Source organism: Squalius cephalus, assembly GCF_949319135.1.
Source record: "Squalius cephalus genome assembly, chromosome: 11".
NCBI classification, from domain to species: Eukaryota; Metazoa; Chordata; class Actinopteri; order Cypriniformes; family Leuciscidae; genus Squalius; species Squalius cephalus.
The window spans coordinates 31357633-31384640 of record NC_137132.1 but is presented as its reverse complement, the minus strand read 5'-3'; the positions used below and the strand labels follow the sequence as shown (position 1 = coordinate 31384640).

Here is a 27008-nt window from a genome sequence, read left to right as displayed (position 1 = left end):
TTAAAAATTAAATAATTGAGCGAATGACACTTAATGAGAATTGTCATTAACATGCATAAAACCTCTTTCATATTCATGACATATGTCATGTCATGATTATGAAGGTGTCATGTCAGTCTAATGCACACCCCTTCAAGTAAAGTGTTACCCAAATATTTTATTATCCTAGACATTCTAACACTATGGAAATTGTTTTATTGAAATGGGCAACATAACAATTGTGATAGGTTTTTCTTTCCAGCCATATTACACTATATATATTTTGTATGAAAACATTTAATGATGCAGGCTTACGCTTGAATGTGAATTTCAAATGTTCATGATGTTTATGTTCCTTTGATGTAATTTAACTGTCATACACTGATTGTGCTTGTGACACTGATTGTCCATTCATGCACTGATTGTGTTGTAGAGTCCCATATTCATTAAAGACAAACACACATTTCTTAAGAGGAGTTAAAAATGGACAAGGGAACATGCACTCCATATTCACTGAGTGGTTAGGTTGAGGATAGATAGCATTGAGGTCACAAGCCTCTTCCAACCACCTGCTGTTGGCATTGTCCTTCTCGGTCTGGCAAAATTTATGCAGTGCACAGCAGGTAGCAATCACAGTTGGTGTGAAGGTGTAGTGAAAATCACTTCATTTTAGGAGCACTCTCCACCTTGACTTCAAAATCCTGAACATGTTCTCAACTCCCACTCGTAGTGAACTCAGGTGGGCATTAAAAGATTCTTGTTCAGGGGTTTTATTTTATTTTATTTCAAATGTGCAGAATTTATGTATCCTTTCAAGAGCCAGTCAAGGAGGGGGTATGCAGGGTCCCCAACTATTAAAAGCCTAGTGTGTTGTGCCTCGATGTTCTTCTCACAATAAAAATAAGAATTAATTACATAGTATTATTTAATTAATATTCCCTTTAAAAAGTAAAGCTGTCACAAGCCTCACCTTTGGTAGCAGGTGGGATCTTTGGAAGAGGTCAGACTGGCGTAGAACATTGGCATCATGAGCACTGCCTGGCATTTTACAGCTGATGCTCCAAAAACTATACAGAAGTGTATATATATATATATATATATATATATATATATATATATATATATATATATATATATATATATATATATATATATGGAGCTCTTGTCCAAAATGCTAGAAATCCATTTCAATAGTTTTCAGGATTTTTTTTTTTTTTTACCTAGACCCACACATATTGTGAATATTCAATTTATCCTGTTAAAATGTTTTTTTTTTTTTGTTTTTTTTTTTTTTCTCAGTCTGAACATGTTGAACAATGATTATTAAATCAAACAACAATATTGTTGATGATAAATTCAAAGTTTTTTTTTTTTTTTTTCAAAACACTATAAATCCATCCATTTTTTCCAAAAAAAATGATGGTTTGTCTTTTTAAAAAACAAAACAAAACAAGAGAACACGCAACATATAATCAGGGACTCATACTATAAATGAATATCATTTTTAGTAAAGTATCAAACCTGTAACAAGTAGGACCAATTTGTCCACTACATATGCATGAAAAAACAAATTATTAAAAATATTCAATAATGATAACGAAATGCAATAGGCAAGTCAGTCAGTAATAAATAGGGGACACCGGGGACGGTTGTAACACTTTTTTCTTCAGCACCTAAAACAACCTTTTTTTTTTTTTTTTTCTGAAACTTTTAGGCAAAGTACCCATATTTGTCTACTACAAATGGCAAAAATTTTAATTTCTTCAAATATATCACAGACTTTGTGAGATGATCATGAATACTATTGGCCCACCCAGACCTGGTTCCCAGAACTCAAGCTCCTTGTGACAGTCCCTCCCTGGCCCATTCCGCTGAGGAAGGACCTTCTGACTCAGAGACGGGCCACCCTATGACACCCGCGTCCGGACCTCTGGAAACTCCATGTCTGGTCCCTGGACGAGACGCAGAGGTTCTAGGTGACTTACCCCCAGAGGTACTTAACACCATCACTTCTGCACGGGCGCCGTCGACGAGATGTGCGTACGCCTTGAAGTGGAACCTGTTCGCCGAGTGGTGTTCTTTTCGCCGAGAGGACCCCCGAAGATGTTTGATAGGGTCCGTGCTTAGCAAAGGTTGGAGCGAAGGCTGTCTCCCTTCATCCTCAAAGTACATGCTGCCACTATTTCCGCATATCACGACCAGATAGATGGCAAATCAGTAGGAAAGCACAACCTGGTCATCAGGTTCCTTAGTGGGGCGAGACAGTTAAACCCTCCTCGACCCCCCTCCATACACTTTTGAGACCTTCTCTGGTGCTTCAAGCTCTTCAGGATGCTCCCCTTGAGCCTTTACAGTCAGCAGACATAAAGCTTCTCTCTTTGAAGACTTTGCTGCTGATTGCACTGGCCTCTATCAAGAGGGTAGGGGACCTGCAAGCATTTTCGGTTGACGAATTGTGCTTAGAGTACGACCATGTTGTACTGAGACCCGGGCCTGGCTGTGTGCCCAAGGTTCTTACCACTCTCTTCAGAGACCAGGTAGTGAATCTGCAAGCGCTGCCCCTGGAGGAGGCAGACCCAGCCCTGGCTTTGCTCTGTCCCGTTCGCACCCTGCATCTGTATGTGGACAGAACTCAAAGCCTCAGGACCTCAGATCAGCTCTTTGTCTGTAACGGAGGCCAGCAGAAGGGAAAGGCTGTCTCCAAGCAGAGAATGGCCCACTGGATAGTTGATGCCATCGCCTTAGCTTACCAAGCACAAGGCGTGCCCTGCCCGCTCAGGTTGCATGCTCACTCCACTAGAGGCGTTGCATCCTCCTGGGCGATGGCACGTGGCTCCTTGCCAACAGATATCTGTAGAGCTGCGGGGTGGGTGACACCTAACACGTTCGCTAGATTTTATAGCCTACGTGTAGAGCTGGTCTCCTCCCGTGTTCTCACCCTAAACATGTAGAAGCACTGAGAGGCTCAGCTCTGTCGGCTTGCTGCACCCCACTGTGCTCCTTATTTCTCCAGAGTGAAAAACCTGTGAGTCCTCCAACACCCTCGGCCCGGACATGGTGGAGCGTCCGGTGCCAGGCCTTTACCATTGAATCCTTGAGAACCGGGTTAAGGCTGGATTCCATATGTGTGACCCTACGGGGATCCCATATGTGTATTCTAGGCTGCTCCTAATCGAAGCCCTTGTCTTTCCCTTGGGCTAAGTCACCCAGTATTCATATGCAGTAAAACCTTTGGGCTAGTCCATATGTATTTTCCACATAAATCCTCCGAAGAATGTGCTTCCGCAGCATTCCCCTTTTCCATAGAAAGGGCACGCTTTCCCAGTGTTATCCAAAAATCTCACTGTGTGGGTTATCACGGAAAAACAGTGACAGGCATACTCTGTGTAAGTAGAGGCTTGCACAGGGCGCTGGATGGGGTGCAGCAGCTGTGGTGCTTTGGTAGGGATTCCTATTGCCGGTCACGACGTATGCCGAGAGTGACCGACTGATAGGAAACGTCTCGGTTACGTATGGTAACCCTCATTCTCTGAAGGAGGGAACGGAGATGTAAGTCCCATCGTTACATCTGCAGAGACCCGCCGGGGCAGCCAGCTCATCGGCTCGGCTCCTCGGCAAAAAACTGCTCATTATATACCCGCGCTGCGGGGCTGAACAGCTGATGCAAATGATTGCACGCCAATTGTGCCAATGTGCATTGGCTCGTTTAGTTTCAATCGAAGTAGATTGGGTTCTCTAGCGAAATTCCTATCCGTCGGTCACGACGTACCCTCCTTCAGGGAACGAGGGTTACCATACGTAACTGAGACGTTTTAACAATAAATTTACAGAGACATGTTGCAGACAAAATAAATAAATAAATAAATACAATGTGAAATATATAATGAGGTTATTACAATTGGTATACTCGTACATACAGTACACACATTAAGTACCTCACTTGCTCATTTGCATATTACTTTAATGACATGTGTAGTATAGACATAGCCTGGTTGACACCAGACCCTTCTCAGTCGTAACTGAGAGTGGGTCTGGGGAAGCTTCATTCACATCCCATTTCCAAAAGGGGCGTCACCAACGGACGTTGCTCAAATGCCTCTAGGCACAATTGGATAGACCTAAAACCAATCAGAGCGATCGTCGTCGTGTAAAGCCCGCCTCAACGTTTGTGATTGGTGCCAAGATTTGGAAAGATTGGAAATGGGCTTGAATGGGCTCTTGGCCAGACTGACTTGCAGAGCAAATCTAAATATATATATATATATATATATATATTAAAAAAAAAACTTCTCACGAGAGCTTATTAAAAGTATTGCAAGTGTTCACAAACAAGACAATTAGCATGAGAATAGTCTCCATATATATATCACCAGATCAACCTTTCACAACACTGTCAAACTAACAAAAAGAGATTGTGGTAAGATTTTAATTATTTCATTGCTTGCGTCTGAAATAGGACTGAATAGCTGACAATCTGAATGATTATATTTAAAATGATCTAACTTTTAATTTCAAATGTACTTATTTGTATTATGATGTGCATAATGATATCACTATCATAATAATTTGCATATCATTCCAGATGCAGCCATCACTAGAGAATGAATCCTTTGACTTAGTGTTTACACTCTCTGGACTAAATGAAACGATGGGGAAAAGATTTGTTTTTTTTTCATTGACTGCAATGTATTATCCGTTAATTGTGTTGTGTAATGTTACCATCATTTACACTGTAATCTCACATAAGAAGTTTCATGAGCCAATGTATGTCTTTATTTGTAATTTGTGTGTAAATGGACTTTTTGGCTCTGGTGGATTCTACCCTAAATTCATGTATGATTTATTATCCCAGTATCATGTGATTTCTTTTGCTGGATGTTTGATTCAGATATTTGTCATTTATTCATCTGTTCTGTGTGACGTTTCAACATTAACAGTGATGGCATATGACAGGTATGTGGCAATATGTAGACCACTTGAGTATCATTCAGTAATGACCGATCAGAGGGTTCTTGAATGTATCCTTTTCTGCTGGCTTTCTCCATTTTTTTGCGTGTCTGTTTTAATTGTATTAACATCAAGACTAACATTATGTGGCTCTAGTATTGAAAAGCTATATTGTGAAAATTGGTCAGTTGTTAAACTTTCCTGTTTTTCTACAACAGTAAATAATGTGATTGGGTATGTAATCATTTGTATATATTTTGGACATGGAATATTGATATTTTTCTCATACATTTACTTGATTGAAAAATGCAGAAAGTCAATAGAGGGCAGGCACAAATTCATACAAACATGTGTACCACATCTTCTAGCATTGCTCAATGTGACTGTTGCTTTGCTGTTTGATGTGCTGTACAGTCGTTATGGTTCAAAGAGTTTGCCACAAGATTTGCGTAATTTCATGGCCCTGGAATTCTTACTCATACCACCCATTTTAAACCCCCTCATTTATGGACTAAATCTGACAAGACTACGGAAGGAAGTCGTGAGACTGCTTTTCAAAAAAGAAGTGGAAATATCTGATTGAATATTAGTCACATACGAAGATGGGTAACGCTTTACTTGAAGGTGTGCATAAGACTGACATGACACATGTCATGAATATGAAGGAGGTTTTATGCATGTTTATGACAACTGTCATTAAGTGTCATTCGCTCAATTATGACATTTTTAATGCAAAGATGACATTGTTTGAGATGTCTTTGTTATGACATCTTGACATAAACCAATACATCATAACCTGTCATAAAATTGTCATAAACATATAAACATAAACATAGCAGATTAATTATCAAACTTAAGAAACTACTTAGCTTTATGGGTTAACATTACATTAAACTGTCATGTGATTGGTTTTGACATTGGCTGTCATGAGGCCATTATAACTGTGTCATGAATATATTTCTGACCACTTTTTTTCCCCGTATTCCAGTATTAGTTATAAAATAATTTGCAAGTGTTAACACTTAATGACATTTTAATAAAAAAAATAAAATAATTCGTATCACTGTAGTTGAGGTCCAGAAAAATATGCATGACACTGTTATAAAATAATTTGACAGAGTATTAACACTTAATGACAATTTTAATGACAAATTCAGTTTGTACCACAGGGAAAAAAAAAAAAAAAAAAAAAGTGTTAAGAAATATAATGTAATGTTAACCCATAAAGCGAAGTAGTTTCTTAAGTTTGATGATTAATCTGCTATGTCATGTTGATGACATAGTTATGATGTATTGGTTTATGTCAAGTTGTCATAACAAAGACATCTCAATGTCATCTTTGCATTAAAAATTAAATAATTGAGTGAATGACACTTAATGAGAATTGTCATTAACATGCATAAAACCTCTTTCATATTCATGACATATGTCATGTCATGATTATGAAGGTGTCATGTCAGTCTAATGCACACCCCTTCAAGTAAAGTGTTACCCAAATATTTTATTATCCTAGACATTCTAACACTATGGAAATTGTTTTATTGAAATGGGCAACATAACAATTGTGATAGGTTTTTCTTTCCAGCCATATTACACTATATATATTTTGTATGAAAACATTTAATGATGCAGGCTTACGCTTGAATGTGAATTTCAAATGTTCATGATGTTTATGTTCCTTTGATGTAATTTAACTGTCATACACTGATTGTGCTTGTGACACTGATTGTCCATTCATGCACTGATTGTGTTGTAGAGTCCCATATTCATTAAAGACAAACACACATTTCTTAAGAGGAGTTAAAAATGGACACGGGAACATGCACTCCATATTCACTGAGTGGTTAGGTTGAGGATAGATAGCATTGAGGTCACAAGCCTCTTCCAACCACCTGCTGTTGGCATTGTCCTTCTCGGTCTGGCAAAATTTATGCAGTGCACAGCAGGTAGCAATCACAGTTGGTGTGAAGGTGTAGTGAAAATCACTTCATTTTAGGAGCACTCTCCACCTTGACTTCAAAATCCTGATCATGTTCTCAACTCCCACTCGTAGTGAACTCAGGTGGGCATTAAAAGATTCTTGTTCAGGGGTTTTATTTTATTTTATTTCAAATGTGCAGAATTTATGGTAACACTTTACAGTAAGGGTACATGAATTATCATGAATTCATGTATAAATTCATGCATGAAATATGCATTCATTCAAGCATTAATATCTCATGAATCATTAGGAACTAACACGAGTTCAACGTTTTTCATTCATGACTTCATGGATGAACAACACCTTAATTAAAACATTAACTAAGATGAGTACATCATCATGAATTATGATTTATTACGCATGATCATGATGTTTTCTTTGTTCACACAAAAAATTGGTCTTTACCACCCATTGTGGATAAAGCTATGGTTATGGTACATGAATCATCATGAATTCATGCTTAAAAAAAGTATTAATTCATGCATGCAAGACTACACTTCGACAGTATATCGAAGTATACAGTATATCAATTAATGTGAGAACTTTTTTTCTGAATTATGATCTGAGTTATCCAGCATGTTCATGTCTTCTTCATAGCCTGCAGGTAAATGGACAGACCCCAAAATTGGCCAATCACAGCACATAACATACGAATTCTGTTGGCGTTCAAATACTAGTCATCATTAACTAAGCATTATTTATCAATGATTTCATCATGTGTGTGGCCCCTCAACTAAAGTGATGACTTGGTGCTTTGAAACACTGATGAACAATGTGTTTTCATTATGATCTGAGTTATCCAGCATGTTCATGTCTTCTTCATAGCCTGCAGGTAAATGGACAGACCCCAAAATTGGCCAATCACAGCACTTAACATACGAATTCTGTTGGCGTTCAAATACTAGTCATCATTAACTAAGCATTATTTATCAGTGACTTCATCATGTGTGTGGCCCCTCAACTAAAGTGGTGACTTGGTGCTTTGAAACACTGATGAACAATGTGGCATAGGCTAACTGTGAAATGACATGAATATGAACATGAAAGTTCAAGCCTTTGCAAACAATGTACTGTGGACAGAAATGGACTTTGATCTTAACTTGCAACGTGATCTCATGAGAATACGTGTGTATTTTTACGTAAAGTGTAGTTCTACCATACGTACATTTATTTATGTTTTATACACACAGAAACGTATAATACTGACAGTGGACAGCACAAAAACGTAATTTATTTACTTATAAACAACTTATACAAACAACGACGTACAAATTTGGGCGTATTCCTATTTAACTTATGCATATTAAAATCGTGGCATTAATGTTTTGACACATAATACACTAAAACACAACATAAATTCACAAAAGAAATCAATTTTATTAGCTTAATGTGATCCAAATCTTTAGAATCCATACGTTGTTTGCAAGAAACAGATCCAAATGCAGCCCTTTATCCAGCGATCTTCATCTCCATTTCTCAGCAGAGACCGTCAACGTCAAATCCCGCGCTCGTGGTGAATTCAAATTCAAAAATTGCGCCCGAAGCGTTACGACATGTTTTACGGCAGTGATATCAAACGCTCATTGGCTCTCGCATGCTTCGTCACAGATTGCGACATGCCGTGTTTAAGAAGTTGTGTACTACATTTGAAATGGAGAAGCGCGCGCGCCTTCACAGAGCGAACAGCAAACCGAAACCGGATTAACATTTTCATGGATTAATAACTTAAATTCTGCTCTGTAACGTTACCTCATACATAACTATTATATACTGCCAGAGAGGACTGCGACACATCGTCATGTGAACGACTTTTGGTACCGGTTTTGACATTTTCTCAATAAATAAATGATTGTGATTGTCTGTCTGTTGTTTTAATTTATAATTGTAGTTAGGTAGTTTTAAGAAATGGTTAGGTTTAGGGGTAGGGGTAGGATTAGTGGCTCAAACTATCTTTTAATGCTACATTGTTAATAAAGCTGCCATTCCCTACACATATCTGTCCATTACGTTTTATCCTTTTAATATTATCTATAAAATGGGTATGTTTAGGTGTGGAGTTAGGATTAAGGGATCTTACATTTATAATCTATTAAATGGTAAAAGGGAAATTATACAGATATCGCTATGATATGAAATATTCGTAAATAGTTTAACGTACGTTTTTTAGCTGTAAAATCGTAATAATGTTATGTTACTGCTTTATTCTGAAACCAAACGGTATAAACCAGTTAAATCAACAGCTGGAAAGAGCTGAGAAGGAATTCAGTATGAACTTTATTTTAAGTGCCTGTATATCTGAAAACTCTTTACAAAACCATAAAGATGTTTTACAATTTCATGATATGGAGGAGTCACATCAGTAGCTTTATACGTTAAAATGTGACTCTTTACCCAAATAGAGATCAAGCTGTTTGTGAAACATTTTTTTTAAACAGCTTTATGGTTTTTAACTGGTTTATACCGTTTAAGAATAAAGCAGCATTTGGATCTGTTTCTTGCAAACAACGTATGGATTCTAAAGATTTGGATCACATATTAAGCTAATAAAATTGATTTCTTTTGTGAATTTATGTTGTGTTTTAGTGTATTATGTGTCAAAACATTAATGCCACGATTTTAATATGCATAAGTTAAATAGGAATACGCCCAAATTTGTACGTCGTTGTTTGTATAAGTTGTTTATAAGTAAATAAATTACGTTTTTGTGCTGTCCACTGTCAGTATTATACGTTTCTGTGTGTATAAAACATAAATAAATGTACGTATGGTAGAACTACACTTTACGTAAAAATACACATGTATTCTCATGAGATCACGTTGCAAGTTAAGATCAAAGTCCATTTGTGTCCACAGTACATTGTTTGCAAAGGCTTGAACTTTCATGTTCATATTCATGTCATTTCACAGTTATGCCACATTGTTCATCAGTGTTTCAAAGCACCAAGTCACCACTTTAGTTGAGGGGCCACACACATGATGAAATCATTGATAAATAATGCTTAGTTAATGATGACTACTGTATTTGAATGCCAACAGAATTCGTATGTTATGTGCTGTGATTGGCCAATTTTGGGGTCTGTCCATTTACCTGCAGGCTATGAAGAAGACATGAACATGCTGGATAACTCAGATCATAATGAAAACGTACTCGGTTACTAATGTAACCTCGGTTCTCTCTAGAAGAGGGAACGAGTATTGCGTAAGGTTAGCTTACGCATCGGGAAAGTCTTCTTTCTTCGAGATCTGAAGCCAAAAAATTATCCTTAATTTTGTATACATTGTCAACGCAGTGCAGCAGCCGACAGACCTAGGCAGGCTGTATAAGCGTGCTCATTGGCTGCTCGGCGGCAACTGCTTAAGCCTATCGGTGAGCGCTCTGAACGCGGCAACCAATGAGGGCGCTTCGCGCCCTCCACACCCTTCTAACCGTCAGAATGGGTGTGGCCAGCGTGTATATATTCAGCGCTCATAGGCTAAAATTCTGGTTTTCGCAGTCTGAAGCGCAAAAGCTCGTGGCGCGACACAGCAGGTTACGCAATACTCGTTCCCTCTTCTAGAGAGAACCGAGGTTACATTAGTAACCGAGTACGTTCTCTTACGAGAGGTCTCTCGTATTGCGTAAGGTTAGCTTACGCATCGGGAACCCTTTGTCAACGGCGTGTGCGCCGAGCATCCAGCCCATGAATCCCAGGGAAACCGGGGAAAACACTCTGCTGGGAAATGTGGCCGGTCGGAGAGACGGGCCAGCGCAGTACAGGCACTTCATGCAGCATATGAAATAGAGCGGCGCGGCCGGTCTATAAACATATAACAGTACAAACAGTAGGGCCGGCAGAGCGAGCCCATACAGTACATAAGCACTCATAAGGGTAGGAGAAAAACGACATAGTCGGTCTCACATGAAGGGAAAAATTCCCGCGCGACAGAGAATAATACGGGCGGCCAGCAGCGCGGGCCAGCACCGACAACAGCGCGTAACGGGAAATAGGAAACAGAGCGGATCAGCCGGTCTGAGTCAAACACTTCACCCTGAGTATAGTACCAGAATAGCGCCAGCATATCAACGTAGTCTGCACACGAGAAATGGGCAGAGCATACATGTCACTTATGCTGACAGTATTTTTGCCTGTAGGGCAGGAACTTCCAGGTTATAAAACCTCACGAATGTTGACGGGGAGGCCCAGCCCGCCGCCATACAAATACCGTGATTAGAAATTCCGCTGGACCAGGCCCACGACCATGGAGTGGGCTCTGATGCCCAGAGGGCACTGCAGGTGTCTGGAGGCATAAGCTGCTGCTATCGCGTCCACTATCCACCTGGACAAGCTCTGCTTCGAGGCGGCAAGACCCTTGGTGCGTCCGCCGAAGGAAACAAAGAGCTGCTCTGAACGCCTGAAAGCGGCGGAGCGCGTGATGTAAACTCTCAGCGCCCGGACAGGGCATAGGAGGTTATCACTGTCCCCACTGTCGGATGCTGGCAGAGCCGAGAGGGACATAACTTGTGCCCTAAACGGGGTTCCAATCGCTTTGGGGATGTAACCGTGTCTCGGTCTGAGAATGACTTTCGAGTCATTCGGCCCGAACTCAAGACATGCAGGGCTAACAGATAGCGCGTGCAAATCACCCACTCGTTTGACTGAAGACAGAGCTATCAGAAAAACGGTTTTAAGCGACATATACTTTAGATCCGCGGATTCAAGCGGTTCAAAGGGAAAAGCCTCTAGGGCCGCTAGGACCAAGGACAGATCCCACGAGGGAACCGAGGGGGGCCGCGGGGGATTAATCCGTCTAGCTCCTCTGAGGAAGCGGATAATGAGCTCATTCCTTCCCATTGCCCGGCCGCGCGTCGTCTCAGCGAACGCTGCAATAGCGGCCACATATACTTTGAGCGTGGAAGGGGATCTGCCCTTTTCCAACAGCTCTTGTAAGAAGGAGAGCACCCGCGGGACCCCGCATGCGCGCGGATCCAAGTTTTTAGTAGCGCACCATTTAGAAAACACCGACCATTTAGACGCGTAGAGCCGTCTCGTGGAGGGGGCTCTCGACTGTGTGATCGTGTTCACGACCCCTTCTGACAGGTCAACGGGTATCCGTTGATCACCCATGCATGCAGCGACCAGCGCTCTGGATGGGGATGCCAGATCGATCCACCGGCTTGGGAGAGGAGATCCTTTCTCACCGGGATCGGCCATGGGGGTGAGTGCGACAGCCTCACTAGCTCTGGGTACCAAGTTTGGTTTTCCCATCGCGGGGCTATAAGCAGCACTGAGTGGTGCGTTTCTCTGATCCTCGAAATGACCTGTGGCAACAGGGAGATCGGAGGAAAAGCATACAGCGGGAGGCTGGGCCATGTCTGGGACAGCGCGTCCTCGCTCTTCGAATAAAACTTCGGGCATTGAGCATTGTCTTTCGACGCAAAGAGGTCGATTTCCGCTCTGCCGAATAGGCGCCAGAGAAACTGGACTGTCTGGGGGTGCAGAGACCATTCTCCCGGGGGAATGTTGTCCCTGGACAGTCTGTCTGGACCGACATTCAGGTGGCCCGGCACGTGCGCGGCTCTCAGCGAGCGCAGCGAGCGGTAAGCCCACACGAGAAGGATCACAGGATTCTGCACAGGATTCCTGGATCTGACACCGCCCTGTCGGTTCACATAGGATACCACGGACGTGTTGTCCGAGCGGACTAGCACATGGTGATCCCGTATGAATGGGAGGAAGCGCCTGAGCGCGTTCTCGACCGCTATCATCTCCAAACAGTTTATGTGGAGGCATTTTTCCCGGTCTGACCATAGGCCAAAAGCCGGTTTGCCCTCGAACAGAGCGCCCCAGCCTGAGGCGGAAGCGTCCGTCGAGATAACTTTGCGGTGTGAGATAGCTCCCATTGTCACTCCCCGCTGGTACCAGTCGGCCGCTAACCAGGGCTTCAGAGCTGAAACGCAGCTCTGAGTCACTCTGATGCGGATACCGCCGGAAGCCCATGCTCTGTGAGGCACTCGGGCATTCAGCCAGCGTTGTAGCGGGCGCATTCGTAAAAGACCCAGCCGAAGCACTGCTGCGGCTGAGGCCATACAACCCAGTAACCTCTGTAATGTTTTGAGAGGTACGGTGCTGCCCGGCCGGAGGGACGCGGCCAGGCGTCGAATGCTGCGCGCGCGCTGTGTCGACAGGCGGGCCGTGTACTGATATACCTGACCGTCGAAGGCGAATCTCAAGAATGGCCTGTGACGGGGTATTATCTGGATCTGAAAAGCACGCGTCTTTTAGATCGAGAGATATAAACCAGTCCCTCGGGCGAATTTGCGCGAGAATTTGTCTGGTTGTGAGCATTTTGAACGGTCTTCTCATAAGAGCCTTGTTCAAACGTCTCAGATCCAAATTGGTCTGAGAGCTCCGTCCTTCTTGGGAACGAGGAAATAACGGCTGTAAAAGCCCGACTCGCTCATGGAAGGGGAAACCGGTTCTATAGCCCTTTTGCACAGAAGTGTAGCCATTTCTGCTCGAAGTAGATGTGCTACTTCCCCATTCACTCTGGTCTCGATACGCGCTTGAAAGCGCGGAGGGCGGCGAGCGAACTGCAGAGTATAGCCCTGTTTTACTGTGCTTAGCACCCGTTCTGATGCGCCTGGAATAGCTTCCCACGCTTTAGCGTGTGCAGCCAGGGGCAGAATGGCCTCCGGGCTCCGATCGCCGCGCATCGCGGGCTCGAGAGCTCGAAACGGAGGGGCGGGCGCGGCGCGCGCGCTCTTGGTGCTTAGATACGGCGGATCGCACGCAGCGATAGCTGGCCGTTTTACACACAGTGTCCCGGTGGCTTTGGACGGGGAACATATAGTGTGAGGCGCGACGCGCGATGTCGGCGTCGGGGCGAAAATGTTAGTTAGTATGTGTGAGCGCTCGAGGGCGGGCACAGGACTTACATTTAGAACATGACCGGTCGTGCGAGGCCGTGTGACAGAGCGGGCAGTGAGTAGGTGTGGGCACGGAGAAGTGGACACGTGACCTACTTTTAACACTAAAGCGGCTTTTGCCTGCTTCATGAGAGTGGGCTCTGTGAGAGACACGGGATGTATAGTGCTTGTGTACAGGTGTGAGCACAGAAACGTGGGCACATTCACTGTACTAGAAACACATACGGCATCAGCCGTGCAACCAGACATTATGCTCTTTTGAAATTTCTCTGGGTTGCCGTGAGAACGGCGGATGCGCGCAGGCGAGCGGGTAGATATGCCGGCTCGTTGACTGCGAGGTAAACAGCTGCAGTAGCCGTGGCAACGGGGACTGACAGAGCGTTAAGCTTCGACGGTGGTCCAGCCGCAGGGCTGCGGGATTTAACCGTCTTTTCTTCTCTCGTGTTTAGACGCTCAAAAATACTCGAGCACCCTGAGAAGGTGTGGTGCGAGAGGCGGGTTCGCTTTCTGTAAGTAAGAAAGACTGGCCGCGAGCCCGGAGAAGCAAGCAGCATAAATTTTTATCTGCCCCGAGAGCTGGGATCGAACGCGGATCTCCCGCATGAAAGCGTATGATTCTACCACTGAGCCACAGGGGAAAACACATTAGCTTTCAGTTAGCGCGAGCATATAAAAAGCGACCTCATGTGTCGCGTCGGCGTTTGTTTGCAGGCATGCGTGTGTTTAAAACAGGCTCGTTTACTGCAATAGTTTATTGACTGAATATTTCCAGTCGCCTGAACTTAAGAGGGGACTGAGAAATGTGTGAGGATTGGCGGTTGTCCAGCCGTAGCGAGACTAACACACTCTCTTCTCTTTTCGCCGGTGAGTGAGGCGCGCACGCTGAACGCTGCTCGTGACCATCCGCTTTGTCATCCCTTGAACGGCGCAATCTGCGCGGCCCAACGAGGGAGAGAGCGGGCTTGTTTTCTGTATGTAAGAAAAACTGGCCGCGAGCTCGGAGAAGCGAACAGCATAAACTTTATCTGCCGCGAGAGCGGGGACCGAACCCTGGTCTCTAGCTTGACAGTCTAGGATTCCGCCACTGAGCCACAGGGGAGAATACATTAGTACTCGGTTAGCGTCATCGTGTCTTGTGACGGCGTTTGCTTACAGGCGAGCGTGTATTTATAACAGGCTCGTATACTGCAATAGTAACAATTCCAGTCGCCTGAACTTAAGAGGGGACTGAGAAATGTGTAAGAAATGGAGGTTATAGTCCAGGCCACGGCGGGACGAAAACACTCTGTTCCCCTTTCACCGGTGAGTGACGCGCGAGGACGGAGTAGCTTTCTTGTAACGTAAAGAGAGCTCCAAGACCGTCCGCTCCTGCCATCCCTTGTGAGCGGCGCAGTTTGCGCGGCTCGAACAGAGGGAGAGGAAACTCGCTCCGAGACCGTCCGCTCCTGCCATCCCTCGTGAGCGGCTCAGTTTGCGCGGCTCGAACAGAGGGAGAGGAAACTCGCTCCGAGACCGTCCGCTTCTGCCATCCCTTGTGAGCGGCGTAGTTGCACGGCTCGAACAGAGGGAGAGTACGTTTTTTTGTTTTTTTACTCAGTCTGAACATGTTGAACAATGATTATTAAATCAAACAACAATATTGTTGATGATAAATTCAAAGTTTTTTTTTTTTTTTTCAAAACACTATAAATCCATCCATTTTTTTCCCAAAAAAATGATGGTTTGTCTTTTTAAAAAACAAAACAAAACAAGAGAACATGCAACATATAATCAGGGACTCATACTATAAATGAATATCATTTTTAGTAAAGTATCAAACCTGTAACAAGTAGGACCAATTTGTCCACTACATATGCATAAAAAAACGAATTATTAAAAATATTCAATAATGATAACGAAATGCAATAGGCAAGTCAGTCAGTAATAAATAGGGGACACCGGGGACGGTTGTAACACTTTTTTCTTCAGCACCTAAAACAACCTTTTTTTTTTTTAGCTACATGTCTGAAACTTTTAGGCAAAGTACCCATATTTGTCTACTACAAATGGCAAAAATTTTAATTTCTTCAAATATATCACAGACTTTGTGAGATGATCATGAATACAAGGTGGTCCTTTGTTACAACCTACCCCACTACTGGGGTAGGTTGTAACACATACTGGGGTAAGTTGTAACAGGTAGACAAAATGCACAAAAACTAAGGGTTTTTATTAACAACATTTTTATTTTAAATGAATGGCTGCAACAATAAAATATGTGTGAATATGGGGAGTGTATGTGCATATTTTGTGTGTTTGTGAATGCACAAGTGTGCGTTTGTGTGTGCATGTCTGTACGTGCACATTCATATGGGTGTGTGTGTGTGTGTGTGTGTGTGTGTGTGTGTGAGAGTGAAAGCAAATTACATAAACACTTGCCCTCATTCCACAGAACGAACAAATGAAATGCATTCTTTATCAGTCACAATGGTGACAAGAACAAACAAATTAAATGCATTTTAAGTCACAATGGTGACAAGAACAAACAAATTAAATGCATTTTTAATCAGAGTCACAATGGTGACAAATGAACTTGGTCAGGCCTGGAGTGCATGCCTGGTGGGCCCAAAAGCTACATAAAACACACTTGACCCACACTTCTTTGGACCTTGAATTTCCATGGTTCCATGCAGACGACACAGAAATCTTCCTCTTCTGAAGAGGAGTTGTCAGCCTTCACCTTTTTCCCAGCAGGTTTTGTACCTTCTTGGTTTTGCTTTTCTCACTCCCCAAGATTTTTTTTTCTGATGTTTTTCCCTTTTTGACGCTCCTCCTCTTCCAATGCCAGCTTCACAGGTGTATCAGTGAGGATTTTCGAGCGCCTCTTCTTCCTACCCCTACCCGTCTCTTTCCTTGGGCCTGCTTTTGGAAATGGCCTAATGAGTGATGGACTGAATAACTGACCTGAGGTGCTCGGCATTGTGATGGATTTTAATTAATCAACTATAATTAATCAACTAACATTTGTTGTTCTTGCAGGAACAACATTCATATGCTTTTAATGTGTCAAAACTCTTTGGGGAAAAACTTTGAGTATGTGTGTAAAAATAACATAGTTTTGGGAAATGAAACTAGACAGTCTGTTAGAATCTTGTGATTAACAAATTAAGTCATCATTAAAACCTTGTGATAAGTAATCACAAGATCAGAGTTTGCTTTACCTAGTAACAGAGGGGTTTGCATATGAAGAACCAATCAAATAGTGGGGAAATTATGTAATGCAGCCTGACATTTAAGTCATACCTCTATACTATAAAAACTGTTCTATATGTGTGTCACGGGCCGAGGACAACCACCACTCCGGAGGAGCTACACCAAAGTACACCAAGAGGCCAGACAACAACATGATATAAAAGCTTGATTCTTTTTATTGAATGTAAAAACAACTTTAAGAGAATGTCACTGACACAGAACTCCTCGTAGGGGCCGCTCGTTGAACCAGGTCAGAGGAGTCTTCGATGGAGGAAGGCTCAGGCCAGCCGGTCATCTCCCTTTACTGAACAGCAGTGTGGGGGGACAAAGTCCAACAGTTAATAACTGAGTCTTCTCTTCCCACAGGACGGCAATGGCAGATTGCAGCGGCAGATAACAGGATCTCTCTGTTCATAGAACAACAATGGTGAGTACAGAATCCAGCAGTTAAGAACTGAGTCTTCTCTTATTACAAGACAGCAATGGCAGAATGCAGCGGTGGATGACAGGATCTCTCTGTTCACAGAACAGCAAAAGTGAGTACAGAATCCAGCAGTTAATAACTGAGTCTTCTCTTACCACAGAGCAGCAATGGCAGAATACAGCGGCGGATAACGGGATCTCTGTTCATAGAACAACAATGGTGAGTACAGAATCCAGCAGTTAAGAACTGAGTCTTCTCTTATTACAGGACAGCAATGGCAGAATGCCAAGGCGGATAACAGGATCTCTGTTCATAGAACAACAATGGTGAGTACAGAATCCAGCAGTTAATAACTGAGTCTTCTCTTACCACAGGACAGCAATGACAGAATGCAGATCTTCACAACAACACACAGTGCTGAACTTCTCCTTTCTTTACCACAGCGGCATGAACTGGGACACCTGTACAAAGCTTTTCCCACAGCAGTTCAAATTATTTCCTGACGCCCCACCGGGCTAAACGGTCCCCGACAAAGATTTCAGAGTGCTGATAGCGTTTAATTTTCCCATACTCGTGCAGGCAAACCACTGTAAATCTTCACACGTGCTCACTTCAATCTTCAGACACTGCAATGACACACCACTTCACAGTGAAAAGTATACCTTCACTTCAGCTCGTCGGGGCCAGCCAATCCCCCGTCGTGATCTGTATATCCAACAATGCTTGCGCTCGTTCCGTTCTCCCAGTCCTACTGGCCAGTCTCTTGTCTGTTCTCGATCTCAATCATGCCCCACACTTCAGCCGCGCTTCATCTTTCCCGTCTCTGCTTCTGTTGCTGCCCCATCGCTTTTGCCTCTCTCCCTCTCCTCCGCCCTTCCCTGCTTCGGCCTCAGCCTCGGCCTCTCTCTCTCGCCTGCTGCCCGCTGCCGATCTCGACCACTCTGTCCCTGATCTGCCTGCTGTGCCTCTTCAAAACACCGCTTTTAAATCCCCCATTGGAGACACGCGCTCCAATGGCCGCTTGATTAGCCGCTGAAACTGCCGCTCGTCAATACGGTCGGTCATGACAGGCCGCCGGAACCGGCCTGGTGTCGCACCGGAAGTCTCCCCCCAGGGGAACTCGTTCCGCTTCCAACGTTCCTGTTATGTCACCCGGTGACGTGTTTTACGGTGGGATTCTTAATGGAATTTGTCTGAGATCCTCCGGCCTCGCTTCTTGGGAGAGATTCCCTGAGAACTGCTCTGAAAGATCTCCTGGCCGTGATTAAAGCATTTAAAGGACATTTGCAGGTCTGTTTGTCGATTTATTCCTGCGCAGGAAGCTAGTTTAGAGAAGCAAGTTAGTTAGAAACTCGGCCAGTTGTCGACTGAAGACGCAAGAGCTAGAGTATAAAGGTATTGGGTGTCGATTAGTAGACGTCCCAGTTTAAGGTATTGGTGTCGATTTGGAGACGCCAGAGATATTAAGATCAGTTGGGTGTCGAGTGAAGACGCCCCAGTCAGTTAAAGGTATTGATGTCGATTTGGAGACGCCAGAGATATTAAGATCAGTTGGGTGTCGAGTGAAGACGCCCCAGATAGTTAGGTTTAGGGAAAAAATCCACTACAGCATCTCATTGGAGTACAGGTGCACAGCATGAGTGGCTGGAGAGGAGCCGGGCAGCAGATGAGCTGGAGAGGGGCCGGGTGGCAGATGAGCTGGAGAGGGGCCGGGCGGCAGATGAGCTGGAGAGGGGCCGGGTGGCAGGTGAGCTGGAGAAGAGCCGGGCGGCAGGTGAGCTGGAGAAGAGCCAGGCGGCAGGTGAGCTGGAGAAGAGCCGGGTGGCAGGTGAGCTGGAGAGGAGCCGGGCGGCAGGTGAGCTAGAAAGGGGCTGGGTGGCAGGTGAGCTGGAGAGGAGGTCTGTTGAAGAGCCCCAGATGGATCAGGACGATCTAAGTCTTGAGAAGGCGCAAAGTCACAGTCCTGAAAAATGTTACAATTGTAAAGCTATATGTCTGTACACGTAAAGCCCACCTGTATGTTTTTCTGTGTTGTGGCTGTAGACAGGGCGATCCTCACAATGCCTGGAATGTCGTAAATACTCATCGTTTTACCTGGATTCCCCCTCATCCAGTCATCGCTTGCCGAATTCACCATCCTTTTAAATGGACCAAACACACTACGATCAAGTGGTTGGAATTTATGGCTGCAATGTGGTGGGAATGTAAGTAGTACAATTCCATGGCGTTTGCAAAAATCCACAGCTCTCACAGAGATGTGGGAAGATTGGTTATCAAGCAAGAGCAAAACCTTTCTTTCTGGACTGACCTTTGTATGCTTCACAAAGTGAACGAGGAATGATAAGAAATCTTCTTCCTGCATCCAGCCTGAGGAATTAGCACTTCCTGCACTCCCCAATGGCCCGCTCTGGACAAAATGATCTTTAAATTTTTTACGAGGGAACACAAAGAATGGAGGAATTGTATTCCCCAGAGCATGCACAGCATATGCAACTGAAACAAGTGTCCCCCTCTCCCCCGACGTCATGGCACCTACCTGCTTCACACCCCAACGTGCTACGACTCGGGATGGTGCCTGGACAATTGTCACGCCGGTTTCATCTACATTCCATATGTCACTGCTATCGAACCCGTTTTTATCAATCACCTCCCTCAGTCGACTGAAGAAGAGTTCCACATTAGCACGATTAAAACTGGTGGCTCTTGAAAGGCTAGTTGCCTGCGGACTCCTCACTGAAAGTCTGGGGTTCCGCTTCATAAACGAGCTAAACCAATCAGGCCCCGCCATTTTCTTCTCATCCCAGGTTTGTGGATGCTGTATGTTGAATTCCACCGCGATTTGATAGGCAAACTTTCTGACCTAAAAGAAATCATAAGACAATGTCTGAGTAGGGATTTTTTAGCAATTGTCTAAATGTACACTGCAAAAAATGCTTTTCTTACTTGGTATTTTTTGTCTTGTTTCCAGTCCAAATATCAAAACATTCTTAAATCAAGATGCATTTACTAAAGTAGTAAAATGCCATAAGATAATATCTCTTGTTTTCTGGAGAAATAAATTAAAATTGAGTTGTTGCTTAAAAAAAGCAAAATTATATGCCAGCTCACTTAATTTTGATTTATTTCTCCAGAAAACAAGACATAATATCTTATGGCATTTTACTACTTTAGTAAATGCATCTTGATTTAAGAATTGTTTGATATTTGGACTGGAAACAAGACAAAAATTCTAAGTAAGAAAAGCATTTTTTGCAGTGTATGTGTTGGTATTTATTTAACTTTGACCTGATTTTAAATATGTTATTTATCATTCACAAATTAAATTGAGTATGCATAAAAGGTCCAATACAAATTAATGTCTTGAATCTTGCCTTTTCTACCCTGTTCTCAAGATGCTTATCCATCATGCTCACCTCACATGGAGTTAGCCCATAGTATATATCGGCTGCCTGGCTTATATACTGTGTGAAAATCTCCTCCTGCTCCGCCATTTCGTGAAAAAAATAGAAACAGGCCCTTAAAACAGACACTGTAAAATGTGTCAAAATATATGTTTTCTGACCTTCATCAGCTCCTGTGGCTGATGATGATAGTGAGGAGGATCAGGAGAGAGACGAGAAAGTGTAGAGCCTGCGGTAAGCAGAACTACTTTCAAAACACTTAGGCTATGTCATGAGTGTAGGAACCCATAACATAGGCATTATTTCCACATCTGCATAGTTGACGATCACCGCAATTCATTATAAATAAAATTTAATGAGAGGCGTTTGTAAACCATGTTTTCCGCCAAAATAAAAGCTTGATGCAGTTTCCATCAAAATAAAAGATCATGTGCATCTCTTTCAACTTCAAGTATAGAAATTGGTACAAAACTAATTATGAAAGTTTCCTTTATTTTTTAGTGCATTTGTTTTACAAAATATGGCTATTACTGTCATTGGATTAATATTATAACTATTATTATGTAGTAGGTGTAATGTAAATAGACACTGTAAATAAAAGAGGTTTGATTTTTTCTTTAATTTGCACACTGAATATGGGTTGGAGCTTTTAATTTTGAACTCTCAAAGTGCACCAGATTGATGAATTTAACATTAAAATGCACAAAATTTTCTTACGGGGGAGCCTGCCCCCAAACCCCCCTAGAAGGACAGAGGTCCACACAACACAGTTTTACCCAAAATCCTGTGAGAAACACTGGTATTGCTATGCCAGTGCAGCTTATAGCTTGTTTTAGATCATCACTGTGGAGTATAGTTCAACTGTATTAAAAAATGTCAATTTTTTACTTATTTTATCTGTTAACTCTTACTCGTTCCTATACTCACTCATTACATGGCATTAGTGGTTTTAAGGAATAGGAGTTGGTATGCATATATTTAAGGGCGTGCAAAGATGGGTGGTGTTTATGATCATATAGTGGGCCAGTCAGGGCCGATTTTTTGAGCAAATGAGGCGAATTGAGTGTCTGACGCGATACGTGCAAGTGATTTGAGGGTGAGAGAGCGTGTGTGTGTGTGAGAGAGAGAGTCTTTTTTTTTCTTTTCATGTTGGATTGCGTAGAATGCTCACGGAATTCTGATTAGTCGAGAGGATGTATCGCGTTTAGGCTAAAAATAGGTTCGGCGCTTATCGCGGTTTGGAAAGGAACTGCATCTTGCAGTACATTTTAAACAGGGAAATATAGCAATTTGGCATGAAACGTTGATGGAGCAGTGAATAGGTTCATTACACAGCAAAATGACGTTTTGGAAAAGAGCTCTTCATATTAAAACAACTTAAAGTATGCATATAGTCAGGGACGTCATTAGGCCTATTTTAGGGGGGCTGAAGCTACCCCAAAATGTTCCTAAGACCCCCTAAACGATAATAAGAACAACATAAATAACCGTATCCTCATTCATATTTAGACGCAACAAATTATATATATCCAGCTACAAAAAATAGCCAAAAATGTCAGAAGTTGAACAGAAGTACAAAGAGTCGTTGTGCTATCAAGATGATGCACCGCACCGTCTCGTTGCATTGGTGTGAACTGTGGCAGCTTTCAGAGCGTTGCAGACCGGAGCGTTGCAAGTAACTGGAGGATTCATCTCGTCTTGTCGTTACTCTAGTTTGGTCTGAAGTTGAACTCGCTATGCACCCTCCCGCCCACACACACCGATACACACGCTAATGGTGAAAGGAAGATTGGTAAGTGTCGTGATACAGAGTGAAATTGTAAGTTGTTTTTAATTACCTGCTTACCTTTAGCTACGTTTTCTTGAGGTAAAGGAAAGGGGATATTTTGGTTTGCTATGGAAAACTGTAGTCTAGCTAGAGTGAACAAGCAAAATACAAGAAATGGTTAACTTAGCAAGCTAATCACAACTCTTTATTCTTTGCCAATAATATAACCTATATCTATAATAGGCATATTCTAAAACAATATCAATCCCCACCAATCCACAGCGCAGTTACAGTAATTAGTGTAATTAAATAGCATTCTGTGGACGACTTATCTTATAGGAGTAAATGTTAGTAAAACAAATTAAACAGATCTGAGTAGGCTATAGAGAGGAATTAGATATAGTATGCTATTACTTTATCATACATTTACATGAGCAGACAGATAGCATTTAAGTCATTGCTTATAGAATAACTCATCAGGAGCAAAGTCTGGCCTAAGTAAATTCCCCCATGCAGCTTTGATGTGTCTAAAAGCTAACATTACAGTAACTTTTCTTTAACAGAGTAGAAATGGAAGAAGAGGATATGTCTGTCACGTTTTACTTGTTAACATCTTGGTTTCTTGACTGGTTGTTGACATAAGTGTAGCTCTAGATGTGTGTGCAAAGATTTTGCAAACGCAAGTTACAAATACCCTGGGGGCTAAGCCCCCTCTGTCTTCCAATCCTAGTGATGTCCCTGCCCTTAATTATTTATTACATTTTTAATTATTTTGAAAAAATACATTTCAAATAATTCATGCTAAATAATAATTTGGCTTACCATAATTTGTGATCAACAAAAGCTTGCAAAACGTAAGAGGGCCAGCCTTTACGGTTAATAAAATCTTTGTATCCGTCTGAAGGTGGAAGGATGGGAATATGTGTTCCATCTATAATTCCCATTATTTGAGGAATGTTGTGCATCTCCTGAAACCTCGTGGCGATCTCCAGTGCTTCCTCCTCATTTGGCCCCTGGATCAGCTGTTTTATCGGACCTCTCACCATGCCTTTGCAGAGCATGTAGATCAGTTTATTCACTGTGCTTTTATGGACGCCAAATTGATTGGAGATGACACGGTATTCCGCACAGCTGTCGAGTTTATACAGTACGATTGCGACTCGCATTGTCAATGGTATTGGTGCTCTCACCGTAACTTCATCGGGTGCCATGTACCCCTCTACCATTGAACATACGGTCATAAATGACTGTCGTGTCATCCTAAAATTTTCCTTCCACTCCTCGTCCGTGAAGTGGTGCAAGACAACGTTGTCCCACCAGAACGCCTTGTTCTGGGCTCTGGCAGGGGCATTTTAATTGCTTGATAAATACAAGCAGCACGGCACAAAACATCACGCGCTCGTTGTCTCCTAATTAGCAGCTGAAGTACGTAAATGTTAATTCAGATTTTTAAAACAAAAAAAATAAGCAATGGTAGGAGATGCTATGCGCATTGTGGAACGGCGGGAATCGTCTAGTGCACTGTCTGTGCGTAAATGCACATGTCTAAAGATCAAATCAGATTCAAAGCTTGTGACATGTAAACGCGCACATCAACCCGATTCCTTTATTTGTCGTCCATGTAAACACCTTGTTCGGATTCATTAATCGGATTGATTTCATTCTGATTGGACCATGTAAACGCAACTAATGACGTCATCAGAGAAGGAACACCATTCCAGAACAGAAGTAACTTTTCAGATTTTGATTAAAGGGGTGGTTGAGTATGATTTCACTTTTCTAACTTTATTTAGAGTGTAATGTTGCTTTTTGAGCATAACGTCGCTGTCGGGCGGAATCCTCGCATCTCCAAAACCATTATTTTTCAGGAAATTAAAAAAACGTCATATGTTTTGAGTTATTAAACATTGTATCGTTAAAGTTGGTATTATACCTTATATTGATATCATATACTGTTGTGTACCAACATTAACACAACATTTCCTCAAAATCATGTTTAATCGGAGATACGAGATTTATGACTTGGGAGCAGGGAGATACGAGGTTACGCCATCATTGATAAGAATGGTACGGACACAGACGTCGCTGCTGCCAGCAGTGTTCATCAAAGTCTGCTGTCGCGTTGAGCCCTTTGACGAGAGACAAGGCTTTGAGAGCTAATTAAAGCTAATGATTGCATTACATACATCTTTCTAAACTCTATTTTAAACGTTTAAGAGCTATGAGTGATGCAATACCAAAATAAAATGATAAACTGACTAGGCTGTCTAATAGGCGGAAATTAACCTGCACGCAATGTCGGTGGTCTAGTTGAGCCTTTTGACAAGAGAAAAGGCTTCAATAGTTAACCAAAGCTAACGACTGTGGTTACATACATCTTCCTAAACTCTATTTTAAAGGTTTAAGAGCTATAAGTGAAGGAGAACAAAAAACTATGAGCTGACTAGGCTAGCTAATAGGCGGAAATTAGCCTGATCTGCATGCAAACTTACCTTCGTGGCTCACAGGCTTCCTTCTGCACCGAAGCATTACAGCTATCGATTTTTAACAAAACAGGCCTCCTCAAATGTATCTAACCTAACTATTTTTACTCCTTATTTTCTAAAAAACAGACAGTTATCCAAAGATAGGCTTACTTGGCGCCAGTAGACAGCCCTTTTTTCACCCATAAATAAAAACCTTGCTACTTGGGGTATTTTTCATGCACAGTGCCAAGAGATGCATAGTCTAGAAGTAGGCCTAACAGCTGAACTTTGAGTTTATTAGATACATTTTAAAACTTCAATGCACATGAGTTATAAACTGCCTAGTAATAATAAGCCTAGTAATAAGTAGATATTTAAAATACATCAATAACTGATATCATAGTTTAACACAGATAAAACCTCAGAGGATGTGTTGCTTGACGAGGATTTCTTAATTGTTGCGGCTTTCAATCTTGAGGAGCCAAAATGCCGCGAGGCTCCCGTGGAGTGAAGAAGAGGTGGAGTTACGAGATTTCTCAGACAGTTGAAGTGTCCAATGGAGTTAAGAGATTTGCTCTCAAGCTATTTTCAACACTTTAGATTGATTAACAATTTGTAAAAATAACAGACCCACGTGGGGACTGACCAATAGCATTGATTTGTGAAAAAATATGAAATTTACCAAATTTGGACATAGGAGGTTTCCGCCCGACAGCGACGATAAACAACATCTGCAAAGTTACAATGCTCAAAGTTCAAAGCAAAGGGAGATATTTGCTTTTAAAGAAATAGTTTTTTAAGGACTACAACAAACGGCTGGTAGGCACTACACGACATTCCTACAGGGTTAGTGACATCACCTAAAATTGACATAAACCCCGCCCCCGGGAACACGCAGTCCATGTTGAGAAGAGGAAGAGTTGTTGTAGTCCAGCACATATGTGAGTCAGCTCAAACTGTAGCATCCGTCTTTTCACATGCAATAGAAGGTCACTCTGTGTGCATCTCACAACAGTTCCTATACGAGCGATTTATAGATTATCATGACAGAATATGCTAATTGAAGATAGTTAACTCCACATCAGCAACATAAATTCATCAACTAACCATTCAGAGATGTCCTGTTGCATTCTACGTGTCGTCCCTTCTTCTAGAGCCTCTCCATCTTTGTCTGACTCCGTTTAAACATAAAAGGCAGAACAATTTCTGTAATTTTAGTGTGTGTCTGCGTGAGGTAATCGGAGCTACTAACACACAAGCTCTTGAAACCCCACCCTCTGTGTCGGGAGCAGCAGCATATTTGCATTTAAAGGGCCAGACACAAAACGGGGCATTTTTTGCTAACCCTCAAAAAGTGACAACTTTAACATGCTATGTAAAAATATCTGTGGGGTATTTTGAGCTAAATCTTCACACACACTCTCTGGGGACATCAGAGATTTAGGGCGCTTTCACACTAGCACTTTTGGTGCGCACCGGGTTCGAATGACGCCAGAGTTCGGTTCGTTTGGATGATGTGAACGCTGTCTTCCGAACTTGGGTGCGCACCCGCGAACCGTACTCGAGTCCGCTTAAAAAGGTGGTCTGGGCTACGGTTCATGTGAACTCCAGTACGGTTCGCTGCTGACATGAACGCAATCACACCAAATCGCGGAAGTGAACCGTGACGTATAATGTGGTGCGTGTGTGTGTGTGTGTGTGTGTGTGTATATATATATATACACTTACCTTGACGAAAAGCGGGATTGACGCACTGCAAGCAGAGAGATGATTTCTGCTTGCCTCCACAAAAATTGTCTTCGGTGGACAGCCCGCTGTCTTTGGAACAGTTTTAGTACTTTTGGGGCAGACAGACGCAAGTGTGTTTCTGTATCTTTTCTTTGAAAACAAGGTAACACTTTATTT

General features: G+C 42.6%; 1 protein-coding gene across 1 annotated transcript; it reads left to right on the top strand.

The window, feature by feature from the left end:
• Positions 1-4561: 4561 nt before the first annotated feature.
• LOC307167231 (olfactory receptor 6N1-like) lies at positions 4562-5509 on the top strand (the record flags this gene model as incomplete). Its single annotated transcript, XM_079886220.1, has 1 exon — positions 4562-5509. The coding sequence occupies one exon, from the start codon at positions 4562-4564 to the stop codon at positions 5507-5509; it is 948 nt and encodes a 315-aa protein (XP_079742346.1).
• Between the last annotated feature and the right edge of the window lie 21499 nt (positions 5510-27008).